This window comes from Urocitellus parryii, chromosome 11 (assembly GCF_045843805.1).
Source record: "Urocitellus parryii isolate mUroPar1 chromosome 11, mUroPar1.hap1, whole genome shotgun sequence".
NCBI classification, from domain to species: domain Eukaryota; kingdom Metazoa; phylum Chordata; class Mammalia; order Rodentia; family Sciuridae; genus Urocitellus; species Urocitellus parryii.
Genome location: NC_135541.1, coordinates 37,358,790 through 37,372,751, shown reverse-complemented (window position 1 = coordinate 37,372,751; position 13,962 = coordinate 37,358,790). Strand labels below are relative to the sequence as shown.

The window sequence follows — 13,962 nt, the reverse complement described above, 5'->3', positions numbered from 1 at the left end:
TGCCTGCTCAGGAGGCAAGTTGGCACTTGGATTTCAGGCAGGAGGGCCATCTATGCTGTCCCTTGCCTGACGGTGGGGAGTGGTGGGCTGCGGGAATGGACAGCGGCAGATACTGTAAGTGCCCAGCTCCTTGTGGCGTTGTTTGGTCCAATTTCCTTTGCATTGTGACCTACATCATTCTTTATTTGCTAAACCCTCTGAGCAGGCAGCAGTAATAAATCAATTAATGACTCCGATGAATCGTTTAATGGCTGACAAAATAACACTAAAGCCAACAGCTTGCGTCTCTCCAGCAGTACCAGAGGATGCTGGTTGACTCGGGTGGGGGACGAAACAGAGACTGTTAGCTAAATTAGTGCAATTAGTGCGTGCTTTAAAGGCTTAGGCGGCATCTGCTCCGCTCTGAGCCGGCGTGTCGGGTGTGTGCTGGGGATGGCGATGGCGGTGGCGGTGGGAACCGCGGTGGGCGGCTGCTCGCTGGCTTCCCTCCTGGCTTGTCAAGAGAACTCAAGGACTCCCAGCCCATTCCTTTACTCAGAGGAGGATGTCGGGTTTGAATTATGTGCCCCTTCCCTGCCAAGTGTAAACTTCCCTGGCTTTGATAACAGGGGACCCTGGTGAGCTTTTCAGACTGCACATTCGTCCTGTCACAGCAGAGGATGAGGTGAGGGAAAGTGACTGTCCCCACTAAATTGGATGCCAGCTGAGGAGGTATGGGTTCCCATCCTTGGTCCTTATGATTTCTTTTAAACTCTACAATTTCTAGAAGTGATGGCTTTCGGTTCTTTGCACACCTCCGTCCTGGCAGGATTAAGTTGTCATTGGAACTGAGCGTGTGTGCTGGTCCACGCCAGGGAATTTTCCACTGTGCAGAAGCAACTGCCAGTGTTCTTGTTAAAGAGCTGTCACCGGCCTACTATGACATGTTGTGGTTGTAAGTAGCTTCTTAAGACAGTGGGGTTCGTGCGTGTGCGTGTGTGGTGTTTTGCTAATGGTGTAAACCAGGACCTGAAGCTCATCTCTCTTTACGAATAAAATCAGTGTTGTACAGATAGCCTGCTGGACTCCTCGGTGTTCATCCGTGAGGGGTCACTCGCCCTTAATCTCTCTTATCTTGCGTGTGCATGCCTAGGACCCAGGACCCATGCCGGGTAGCCCAGCCAGGGAGGTGTTTGCACATGGAGGAGGACGCCCTGGCCAGGATCCATGGTACAAGCGAGGTATTAATTACACAGGACTCCACCTCCACTTCTTACCCAAATGTGCCCTTTGATCCAGTTCCCAGAAGAAGCCTGGTGCTGCCTGGGATGGATGGGCAGGTCCCAGGAGTGTGGTGGCCTCCCCTCTCCAGCCCAGGGAAACCAGTTCCTCTTTCTTTTGAAAGTGTGTGACTGGGGCACATTTCTTTCACATACACACCCCCTGCCCCCTCCCTTTTATTAGTATTTCTCTGTGTTGGCCACTGAGAAGAGAGAGGCTGCTTCTCAGATGAGTGACTTCTGCTCTTACAGCTCTGATACCCCTTTGACTCCCTTCCCCACACCAGCCTGCTCTGTGTTCTCAGAATCATAAAAAGTAAGCCTGTCTAGCCAAGTGCAATGGAACACACCTGTAATGCCATCACCTTGGGAGACTGAGCAGGAGGATCACAAGTTGGAGGCCAGTCTTAACAACTTAGTGAGATCCTGTCTCAAAATAAAATTAAAAGGACTGGGGGTGTTGTTCCATGGTAGAGTGCTCTTGGGTTCAATACCCAGTACTATTAGTGGGTGCTAAACTAAGCATGTCTGGTGCCACCTAATGCTATGTCAATGGCTCAGACTGCCATTTTCTGAGCACCTGCTTTGTCTGAGCCTGGCAGGGCACATCATCTGACAGCTGTGTTTAAGTTCCACACAGCTGCACAGGCAGGCTCTGAAAGGTCAAGTGAGGTGCCCAAACTCCTGGTAAATGGAAAGACTGAGGCTTGACCCAGACTTTTCTGTTCTCAGGTGACTGCTGTCTATAAACATTCATCCCAAAACTTGGACCAGAGAAGCTGGAACATGTCAAGGACTGGGGATGTGGTTTTAGCAGATCAGGTTGACTCCCAGCTCTGCCCACTCTGAGCCGTGTGACCTTGCTCAAAGTCCCTCCACTTTGTGGGGCCTCTGTTTTCTCGTGTGGGTTTTGGGGAAGACTGGGAGAGGAAATGGAAGGGTGAGCGTGGTCAGAAGTGACGGCCCTTGGGATGGAACACTCTGGTTGTGGGCAGCTTGCTCTCCTCCTGTGGAGGGAAGGACGCCCCATACTCCCAACCTCCCACCCCGGCCCACCCCTGAGATGGAATAGGCAGGGGTGATGGAAGGCTGCAGGGCTTTGCATTCTGAAAAAGGCTGTCGGGAGGCCCTGAGCCAGGAGGGTTGAGATGACAGCAGTAATCTCTCAGCCCATATCTCCTCCCGCATCTTCCAGTCCTGCGTCCTCCACGGCCTTGGCTTGAGTGCCACCTCGTCATAAAGCCTCCCTGATCCCCTAATCCTGTCTCACGGCGCCTGCTGGAGCACCTTCTCACATCCCCCAGTTCTCTGTCACCACGAGTCATTCCGTCCTCCAGACCTTCAGGGCAGAGTGCCCTGTCATCTCCTGTCCCAACAGGCACAGCGCCATCCGGCGTCCCTAGGAGCAAGTGTTTGCTGCATGCTTCTGATGTGTATCAAGCACTTGGAACCTTTCTCCTAGTAGTTTCCCACCTAATTCGTTCCTCCTTTTCTTCCCAGGGTAATTTGCCAGTTAGGTGCAACAGACTGGTCAGTGGGATCTCACATTCCTTGACACACACGTACACACAGACACATGCCGCCCTACCCTTTGGTGAATGCCAACTCACTGAAATATTTGTCAGAAGGAGCCAAGTTAGAAGGTCAGCTTCCTCAGGGAAGAGCAAAACATGCAGGCCATCTCACACACAGAGAAGGAATTAGGATCATCCCGTGTGTTGAATGATCTGCTGTTTCTTTACATGATTTGAAAAGTACACAGAACTTTTCTTGAGAATTGCAGGTATGATTGAGAAGGGACTGTTACTTGGACTTCTTGAACCCAAGATAAGGGTCAGGTAGAAGGACAGTAAACTGAACTTAGAGCCGATCAGCCCCAGGACCTTCACATAACACACTTCTTTGTGCCTCAGTTTCCTTATAGTTTATCAAAAATGGCATCTTCCCTGGAATATTGGGGTATAAATGTTCCCCTCTTTCCCCTCTCCTGGTTTGTGAGAGCAGAATGAAAAAATCATGGATTCTCCAGATGCTCCAGTGTTCCGAGGTGATTCTGTCACCCAGGGGGCAGAAGCGAAACGGCACTTTGTGAAAGAAGTGCAGGTGCCAGGATGGACCTCCTCCTGACTGTGGCAGGTTGGGACTTTGTGGTCTACATGTGGCCTTTTTTCAGGTGGCTTGGTTGAGGAGCTCCATGACACCCTCAGTGTCACCGGAAGCGGAAACTCAGCAGCCTTGCTTGCCAGATACCTGAGACTGGGGAAGTCTGTCCGAGAAACACAGTGGTGGTTTGAAGCCAGAGCCAAACCTGATCTTGGGACCCTGGGTGCAGGGCTCTTCTCGTAAGAATCCCCAGGAAACATTGGGAGACAGTAGATAATATGGCAGTCTTCGTCTTTTGGAGTACTGGCAATTGAACTCAGGGGCACATCCTCAGCCATTTTTTTTAATTTAGAGACAGGGTCTTACTGAGTTGCTTAGTGCCTTGCTAAGTTGCTGAGGCTGGCCTTTAACTCGCGATCCTCCCGCCTCAGCCTCCTGAGCTGCTGGGGTTACAGGCATGTGCCAACGTTCCTGGTTTGTCAGTCTTCTTTTAATGTGGCTTTTGTCATGTCTCTGCTGTGAGCACCACCAATTATTGGAGCCCACCTCCTCCAAGGCAGATGGTTCTGAGATTAAGATCAGGGAAGTTTTGTGTATCTTAGGACATTTACTGTTGTACTCAGAGCCATTCTTATGCACTGGGGATGCTCACCCAACCCTCCTCCCACGTGACAACTCCCTGGCTATTTGAAGGCAGGGATCCTGTGTCACTCCCTAGTATCATTGGAACCTATTTTTTAATGCCAGCTGGTCTGTGTCTTCATATAGCAAAAGCTGTGTTTTCTCCCAGCTGCAGAATCAGAGTCTCCTTTCTCCCAAACATATCCTCTCCTAAGGTCTGTGTGTAAAGCTGGAAGACCTTTCTTTCTTTTCCTTGTGTGGACCCCACTCCTCTAGTCTTGGCCTTTCGGTCTGGGTGATGACATTCTCTACCTTCTTTTCATTCCTGCATGTGCACCCTCAGCATGTTGATGCTGCTAAAAATTCTCTCTAGGAATCTTGGCCCCTGAGGGACCAAGGTACTCCAGGAATCTGCACCAAATCCGGAAGCCTGTCTTACTGAGAGTGGTGCAACCGTCCCTCCCTCCCTGGGACATCAGACCCACATCCTTGCCCTCCTCATGTAGTCATCATAGGAGGGCCTCACGCTGGAGGGCAGCCTCCATTTCCCAGCCACAAGCACGTGGCCATACCACAACCAATGCTTCTCACTCCTGGCACCTTTAGCCCTGGCCACGTAGCCTCAGCTGAGTTTCAGTCAAGAAAGGCCACGCTTGGTGGGTTTGCCCATGACCAGTGCTGCTATACACTGAGGCCCGAGGATTGGGGCAGAGCAGGGAAGGAGGGGATTTGCAGAACCAAGTATATAGTTTTTGCAGCCTTATAAGGTGATCAGGAGGAGTTGATTGACCTGGAAGGAATCCCACAGTTGACTTTTGAGCCTTTGTTTTTATTCATATGCAGAACTATTTTTATTTTAATCTATATTTGTTTGTTTGTTCATTTGTTTTTGCAGCACTGGGGATTAAACCCAGAGGCACTTTACCAAGCTGGCCTCTAGAGGCTGATCCTCCTGCCTCAGCCTCTAGAGTTGCTGGGATTACAGGCTTATGCCACCATGCCTGACTTAGAACTATTTTTGAAAGAGTAAAAAAGGGATGGGGAGATCTATGGTAATTTGTAATGAAGATAACTGGGGCTCCTGGGGTGCGGTCAGAAAATAGTCTTGTAGGGAACGTCCCCATCCCTTGAGATATGAATGTAGCCACTGCTGCAAGGAGTTCCTCCTAGGATGCAGAGAGGCTCCTGGGCACATGACTGTCGGGCCCATGTTCTGGTGGTGTTGGGTAGGTTGTGTCATCAGGGTGTCACTATGCTTGGCACAAAGTGAGATGAGACAAGATGGGGTTCTCATAGGTCCAAGGTCCTTCTACTTAGAATCTATCATTTCTACTGTTAAAACTAAAAGTCCTTTCTTAGCCTGACTACACAGCCCCTTCTAATCCCCATGTGAGAAGGGACTTTTCTGCATGTTCTCACCCAAGACCTGAGCCCATGCATGAGGTGTCTAGCCTCTGAATCTAGTGTTCTTTCTTCTAACTTCAGTGGGGAAGTTCCATTCTGTGCACCTACTGCAGCCCTGGCATGCCATAGGCCTCTGTGAATGTCAAGGGGTTTGGGTTTGGGCTTGGGTTTTGTGTTTTTAAAGAAAACTCACGAGGCGCTTTGCTGAGTGCCTTAATGGAGCTCTAACCCAAAGCTGGAAACCGCAGGGAGAGGCTGATTCCTAGCAGTCCAGAAAGGCCTGGCTCCAGATGGTCAGGCTTGAGCAGGTCTTTGAATAATACAAGTAGTAATCATTTATTGAACACTTGCTGTATGCTTCATATTTTGGTGGGTCTTGCAGATGGGTAAAACAGCCCCTGCTGTTAAACCACAAGAGGGTGGTGTCCTGAGATTGGATTTTGTCTCCCAGCATACCAGTTGCTGCTTTTCTGGCCTTTTGGAAGTTTTCTTTTGGGAGTATGTTTGCTTCATAGTCAGAGGGGAACAGCAATAACCCATAACCCAGGGCACAAAGTTAGACTCCACAGAGGTCTGCTTAGTTTTGCTGCCTGAGAAGGTGTTAAATGATAAAAGTCATCTCCTCCGCTTCTGCCCCCTTAGACGTTACTAGTGTGTCCTTCACTGAAGGTAGCAAAACTTATCCTCCATCCTAGATTTCAGAGAATTACTCCATCTCTTTATTAGGACCATGGTTTCCTTGATCATTACATTCAAAGAAACAAAGACCTCCCTCCCACCCACCCACAGTTCCTACTGCTAATTGCATAGGAAAACCACCTCTTAGAGTGAAGGATCCTCATAAGTAATGCATCAGTGCTTGAAGGGACTCAAGCTTCATTTAGGTTGTTGTTTTTAAATTTATAACATGCTCTTATCCTGTACTTTGATACATAAATGGTCAAATTCCTGAGTAACTAAGGACAAGACTGTCTCACCATAAAAGTAGATCTGCAAATGTCTAGTGTAAGAAGCAGTGGTCGGCAAGTGTGGTGGAGTGTGGTGGCTCACTCGTGCATGTGATCGCGGCTACTCAGGAGGCTGAGTCAGGAGGATCACAAGCTTGAAGCCAGCCTGGGCAATTCAGTGAGACCCTGACTTAAAATTTTTATAAAGGGTTGGGGATGTAGTACAGGGCTAGAATGCTTGTCTAGCATGTGGGAGGCCCTGAGTTGAATCCTCAGTACCTCCAAAAAAAAAAAAAAAAAAAAGTGAGTGAAGGGTAACAATTAAAAAAATGAGTTAGATTACCAAATACAAGTAGATACTAACTACGGAGCTAGAAAATAATGATTCAGTGTATCTTACTAAATTGGTGAAATAATGATACCTCTATGAAGGATTAAAGAGCTAAATGTTAACATCAGTCTCTGAAAGAAAACAGATGAATGTTTATCTCACCCTTATTTAAAAAAAATTTTTTTTTTTGTTTCTGCTACAGAGAACTAATTTTTGGTGCTAATCACCAAGTTATATATTTACGGAACCATTAACCTCAAACAATAATGTATCTAATGGATAACCCAGCAGACTCCCCATGTGGGTGTAGATCTGGGGAAGGAGACCTAGATCTCTAGCACCACTGCATACCCATACTGGGTCCCTCCTTCCCATAGTCAGAGCTTCTCAGCTTATAGAACACAGCCAGCCCCCTCTCTCAGTCTTTTGCAACCCTGTTGCAAAGGTAGAACAATGGCTACCCCACTTTTTTTTTTTTTTTTTGGTACCAGGGATTGAACCCAGGGGTACTTAACTGCTGAGCCGCATCCCCAGCCCTTTTTTTATATTTTATTTAGAGATAGGATCTCATGAATTTCTTAGCGCCTCACTGAGTTGCTGAAGTTGCCTTTGAACTCATGATCCTCCAGCCTCAGTCTCCCAAGCCTCTGAGGTTATAGTTGCTCACCGTGGTGCCCAGCGGCTACCCTACTTTTTTCAGAAGAGAGATTCAGAAAGACCGAGTGACTTGCCTGTGGTCCACTTTCTTAGTCCAGATGACAGTATTGGAGACCAGGTGTCAGTTCTTGGTGAATTTGTTTGGTTGCATGCTCCGTGTTAATAGGAGCCTTCATTTCCTCCCTTCAGAAAGCTAAGGGCTCTGGTTCCTTTTATGGATGAGAAAAGGGAAGGAAAAGTGACTGCTTCAAGGTAGTGATGAGAAGGAGATTGTATTTATGAGGCGGAAAGAGGCCCCCTGTTTCTTTACCCCTGAGGTGCTCACTTCTACCCCAGAGAGTAGTCCGGACCCTGGGAGATGATCAGTGAGCAAGTTTACATTCTCGGTCATGATGGAGTTTGGGGATCACCCAGGTTATTTGGAGGTGGACTTCTACAAGAGGAGCAGCTGGAGGTTTGGAATCAATGGGAGGAGCAGGGAATGGGACAGGCAGTACAATCAGGCCTGTGACTTCCTTGAGGCCGGGGCTTGGACGTCGCAGCCTCAGCCCTGCCAGTGTGAGCAGAGCCAGGCACAGACATGCTGGCTGCAGGAACAGGTTGGATACAGATTGTTGGAAAGAGGCCAAGCAGGGAGAGTGACGTCTGCTCACCCCTGGGAGGCATTTGTTGAGGCAGATGTACCAGGTGGATGCCAGAATAGCAGCATTTAAAGAGAAAAGTAATGACACCCAGGACCCTGCAGGGGCCGAGAACACAACAAAATTTATAAATCACTTCACCTACCCTCAGAGAGCTTTTTAGAACAGCAGGTGGATAAGGCACCGATCTCATAATGTCAATAAAAGTCATGACATGTTGGTCACTTAAACTGCTCTGCCAGACACTACGGATGTACCTTTGGCTTCACCTCTTGCCATGGCGATGGCCTCCCAAAGTGGTGGGCACTGTGCTTCCATTTTAAAGATGAGGCAGTGGAGACTGAAGAGTTTGTGGCTTGCCCAATGAGTAATAGTTGGGAAACCCGTGCCGTATCACTGATGGGATGCTGCTTAGCTGGGGCAGGGCTAGAAAGGCTTAATGAGGAAGGTGGCCTTTGGGGAGGGTCTGTGGGGGAAGATTGTGGGTGGGGTGGGGGCTGGAGCCCTATCTGGTTGGAGGTTTGGCCACTGACCACTACCTCGTCTCTCCACAGAGTGCAGCAGCTGCCCCGAGCCCTGTGCTTGGCAACATTCCTCCCAATGATGGGATGCCTGGAGGCCCCATCCCACCGGGTTTCTTTCAGGTATGTGCTGGGCTGCGGGTCTTGTGCTCCTGTCGCACTGTTCTGGGGTGGGTGGGCAGGGCTTCGGGGAGAGGAGAAAATAAGCACAGCTCAGTTTGCCATGGTCTAAATACAGTTGCTCTGTGCTGGTTGAAATCGTTCCCTTCCCATTGCTTTCTCTACCCCTTCCAAAAGCTGAGAAGGCAGGGAAGGGGTGGCGACCGGACACCTCCTGCACCGCGTGCGCTTCTTCACTCTGGCTTGGCAGACAACGCCGCAGGGCTGCTTCCAAGCCAGTGTGGAGCTTTCTTGTAACAAAAGGCTTTTTTTCTTTTTCTTTTCTTTTTTTTTTTTTTAAGAGTAAACTGTTCTTTGTTTCTGTTTTGTTGCTGCTGTCATTGTCATTGTTTACTTTGCCTGTCCAAACTACAAACCTTAGGCGTAATCTTAAAAAAAAAAAAAAAAAATCCCACCATCCTGGCAGGTCTCAGAATCCCTTCCCTCTGGTTAACCGCTTGATTCTTTCCGAGTGTGATCACAGACGGCGCCCCGTGAGCATCTGTGCCCGCGCTCTGCCCGCCACAGGCAGGAACAGATCCCATGTGGGGCAGGAGCTGGCTTTCTCTGTGACACCTTGTTGGGCTTTTTGGCAGGGGGTGTGTGTGAAATCAGGCTTTCTGTTTTGTTGAGGTTGGGTGTGGCTCCACCCCCCCCCCCCATCCCTCCCTTCCCTTCCCTACTGGCAGCTCATTCCACTTAAGCCAGATTTGAGACCGGGAGAGGTATCAGTGTGCAGGGCTGTGAGGAACTTGATGATGAACCTCTTGATTGTGACATCACTCGTTTGTTCAAGCCTGTCCAGGACAGAGTTTAGAGAATGCACCTGACAATCCACACCTTCTGAAGGGTTGGTGTTCCCAAGGAAGAACACAGAAAGCCACCAGGCTCGGTGGTGCAAGCATGTTATCCAAAGTAGCTCGGAGGGCTGAGGCAGGAGAATTTAAAGTTTTAGCCCAACCTGGGCAATTTAGTAAAACCTTGCCTCACAATTAAAGGAAGAAGAGGAGGAAGAATACAAAAAAGTGGTTGTGTAGAGAAGAGGGCCAAGATTTTTTTCTGTGAAGCCCAGGGATTCAAAACTAGAGCCAGAGAGGCAAAGTCCTGGGAGTCTTGTGCCTGGTTTAATCCAGAATTTGTGCCCATGGACATCCAGCAGCAAGACAGGCTGCCCTGAGAGGCAAGGGGCTCCCAGGCACAGGAGTGACAAATGCCTTTGGGGGTTTCAGGGGCTTCTCCCATGTGAGGGAGTCCCTGGAAGGTGCTTCTGCACTGAAAGATTTCACGTTGTGGTTGATGTTAACTCCCAGGATAGGGTGATCAGGACACGTTGCTCACTAGTCAAGAAGTACATCAGTGAAATGTAGGTGTTGCCCTAAAATGGAAACAGCAGGTCCACCATCAAAATGGTGGTGAGAGGAAAGAAAGGGATGCAGAGTTGGCAGTTCAGGGCATCAGATGGCCATATACCTACCCGTATGCATTCCCAGCATTCTGCCAGAACGAAGACCATATCTGACTCTTAGAGATGGGCACTGCCCTAGCAGTCTCAAGGTGTGTAAAGCTCCAGGTTAGACCAGGACTTGCTAGGCTCTTGGCTTAAAGTGCGGCTTTAGATACTGTAGACAAAAGGCCAAGAGAAAGACTTTAAATCCCCTGGAAAACCATGGTCCCAAGAAAGGTAGGAGCAAGATCAGCTGCTGCTCTTCACCAGAAGGAAAACCCAAGGGGTTGCTGTCAATGGGTTGACCCACACCAAGGGCAGCCATCTTCCTTGCCACTACGGATGGGTATTCTGCACCCACCTGGTAGCCTTTCCCACCGGTCTTCTCTCCCAGCTTGCATGTCCTCACCCTTGACACCAGGGATACCTTTCATTCAGTGCAGGCGTGACTTCCTTCCTGGTGCACAGAGCCCATCCAGGCACCACATTCCACCCCTGTGCATCCTTTTAGAGACTGCTTGCTGGTATCTGGGTGTGTGCTGTGGGCTAGTGCTGTGGGAAGAAGTGGACAGTAGCCAATTGTGTGTTTTGTTTTTTTTTTTTAATCTAGGCCATCAACTTCTCTTTTGGCCCGAGTCTAGGACAAGGAACAAGTCTGCCTGACTTGTGAGCAGTTTCCAACTTCCTGCTTTGGTATACTTGTTCAGGGTTAAGGCCTAATTCCAGACATACTTCTCGGATCCTCCCCTGTGACGCTTGGGGGTGTGTGGTCAGAAAACCCAGTCTGATTCCTGTCCTTATTTAGCCACCACTAGTCACCGTTGTACAGAGGTAGCCCTCTTGACTTGAGGTCATTTCTGTTCCCTTATCCAGGGTGAACTCTACAGACTGGCTGGGACATCCAGTAGGGAGCCATAAGTCCTGGCCTCTCTGTTTCCTGGGTGTCTCTGGGTGATTCTTTTCTTTGATTCTCTAGCATCACCTCTCTCCATCAGTCAGATGAAACGGAAATAGGGTAGGCCAGGTACTTGGCATGGTCCTTCCTTGCCGAGGTATTGACCATTTGGGCTGGGTCCCTGCAGAGGGGAAAGGGTATCTCTGTGGAAGGAGGTAGTGGCAGCCCATTTCCGGAGCAGGCCAGCCCACAACAGGAATATTAGCTATTGATTGCCAGCCCTGCCCCTCACTCATCTTGTAGGCGGCCATTCTGATATTAGAAGGGAAATAGAGATGGTATCGAGAGTTTTTATCTCCTGTGGACAATTGCAGTTCTTCCCTCCTTTAGCTGCAGTCTGGGTGGTGGCTGTGCATAAGAACACTTTTGCAGGGAGCCAGCCTGGGGTGGCTGGACCCAGCTCTGGCCAGACTCTGTCCCACCCCACGGTGGCCAGCCAAATTTTCAAGTCGGGTCCATACTGCCAGTTGGTATAGACCTTGGCTTGGGGTGAGAAGCCTAAATCTGGAAGCCAGAGGGGCCTCCAAGGTGGGTGGGAAGGAGCATCTGTCTACTCCCTGTCCCAAACCCTTGGATAGAAACACATGGGACTTCCTTCTTCAGGCCTTTGACTACCAGGCTTCAGGTCCACTCTTAGATGCAAGGTTGGGCCATTCACACATTAAACTGTGTTGTTTTCCATACTGGGGATTGAATCCAGGAGCACTTTACCACTAAGCTATATCCTCAGCTCTTTTTATTTCGTGTTTTGAGACGGGGCCTCGATAAGTTGCTGAAGCTGACTTGCAATCCCCCTGCCTCAGCCTCCCAGGTTGGGATTACCAGCCTGCACTACTGCACCTGGCTTGTTTGCTTTTTCTTCTTTGATATCCAGGTTTCTGAGATGGGCAATGTCCTGTGATACAATATGATGAGATGTGTGTGGTAGCAAGTTAAGGGCTGGGTGAGAACTGACCTGACCATACTTCCTGGTTGGGGACTAGGGGAATAGTGTGGGACTCTTGGGGGCTTAGAAGAATTTAACAAGGACACTCTGATTCTGTTCCTTTTTATTTAAAAACAAACAAAAAAAGGTCCTAGTCTTGACATCCCCAGCACTTGGCATCTACTAGGAAGACAGTATACGTTTAAATTGAGTTTGTGTTTGTTGCTCATGTTACAGGAGAGGAACCTAGGCAGCCCCAAAGCGCTAGATGTGGCATTCTGACCATGGAGAGGATCTAATAGGAAGCCACCTTGGGAATCCAGAACTGGTGTTCTGGAGTGAAATAGAACACAGAAGACTTGACCATGCACTTGCTGAGTGACCTTGGTCAAGTTGCTCCCTATATCTGGGCCCCAGTTTTCTCACTAGTCAATGGAACAGGCTGGACCAGATGGTCTCTGAGGGCCCGTCCAACTCTGATTTTCTGCTTTGGATCCAGATGGATTTTACTTAATCAAGCAGTGGCATTTTCCCCCTTTCATGCAGCTTAACTCTGGCTGCACATCTGGCAAACCCAGTGTGGCCTCAGCCAGGCCCACTGGTCTGGGTAGGTCTCTTAGTTCCTTGGCCCCAAGGGGGCACCATCCAGTAAAGATTTCTAGGTCTAGAACTGGGGAATGATAGGAGAACAGGGGTCATGGGGAACAGAGTATTTGGTACAGATTGTTTTTGTTCTTGTTTTGCTTTTAAATTCCAATAATCGTTTTTAGTTATGTAGCTTTAAAACGTGCAGCTAGTTTTCATTTTGATCAGTGTTTGTGCAGAGGAGGCATGACTGATTGGGAAAGTGAGACTTGGAAAGGTGAATGACCTTCTCCAAAATTATCAAGCCAGAGCTATAATGGGAGTCTAATCCCAGGATTCCCAGTTCCCAAGCTGCTGGTCTTCGATAGCATTTAGAAGTCCAAGTGTAGATACATGTCTAAGTGTCTAATGGAAGGAAAGAAAGCAACAATGGCCATTTTCTTTCAAAAGTAACAGATTTCCAGTGTAGCCTAGATTTCTTATTCATAGATGTGGAAGTGGAATTCCAGAGGGAGAAGGCATGGAGTTAGGATAGTCATCAGCCACCTCTCACATAACATGGCTGGGGTTTAGGATGGAACTGAATTAGCCTGCCCACTAGCCTCCCAGAGAGACTTGACAGGTGAACCATGCCCTGTAGCAGGACGGAGAAGCCTGCGTGCCAAGACGAGAGATCAGGGAGGGCTTTTGGTAGCAGTGTAGACCATGTCTACAGTGAGGTGGATGAGAGCTGCTTGGTGGAAGGCTGCAGAGGTTGCCAGGAAGTTGTTGTCAGCCCTTGTGTGGGCTTTGTCTGGTGGGCAGCAAAGAACCACTGAAGCACTCTAAGCTCAGTGTGATTAATACCTGGGCTAGCTCTGAATTCCTGAACAGTTACCCTGCAGTTGCCCCAGTGGCTCTGTGGGCACCATCCAATAAGGATTTCCAGGTTCAGAACTTGGGTGCTGCAGCTGGTGCTCAGGAAGTACCTGACCATATGAATGGTGGATGCTGGTCTTACAGAGATCACAGGGTTAAAGATGTGCTTCTCCAGAAAAGACAGTCCCAAGGCATCAAAGGGGCCTAGCTCTCTCCCAAAAACTCAGCCTACCTGATCTGAACCTCCCCAGATAGTCTCTACTGTGATGGGAAGGGTAAAAAGTAATTGACTTGTCCCCTGTCAGTGAGTCCATGTTCCTCCCAACCAATCCCACCCGCCTTGAAAAGAGGTTGAGGTCTGTCCCCAGAGTACCCTCCCCATCAGTTCTGGGAGAGAAGACCAGAAGGAGGAGCAAACGATGCGTGTAGCCCAGAAACCAGAGAAATGATCCAGCAAATAAGAGGAGAGCGACACACATGACCCCAGCCCTTTCCTACTGTGATTATAGGGACAGCTCCTCTCCTTCCTGTGGCAGAGGTGGCTAGGGTTTC

At 49.1% G+C, this 13,962-nt stretch overlaps 1 protein-coding gene across 4 annotated transcripts in view; it reads left to right on the top strand.

Annotated features, from left to right (window-relative positions):
- Window positions 1-13,962, top strand: part of Ssbp3 (single stranded DNA binding protein 3) — a 157,386-nt gene that overhangs the window by 102,881 nt on the left and 40,543 nt on the right. For all 4 annotated transcript variants that reach the window (XM_026382031.2, XM_026382023.2, XM_026382015.2 and 1 more), the window contains one exon: window positions 8,518-8,607. In XM_026382031.2, coding sequence (XP_026237816.1) covers window positions 8,518-8,607 — 90 coding nt within the window. The remainder of the gene's footprint in view (window positions 1-8,517; window positions 8,608-13,962) is intronic.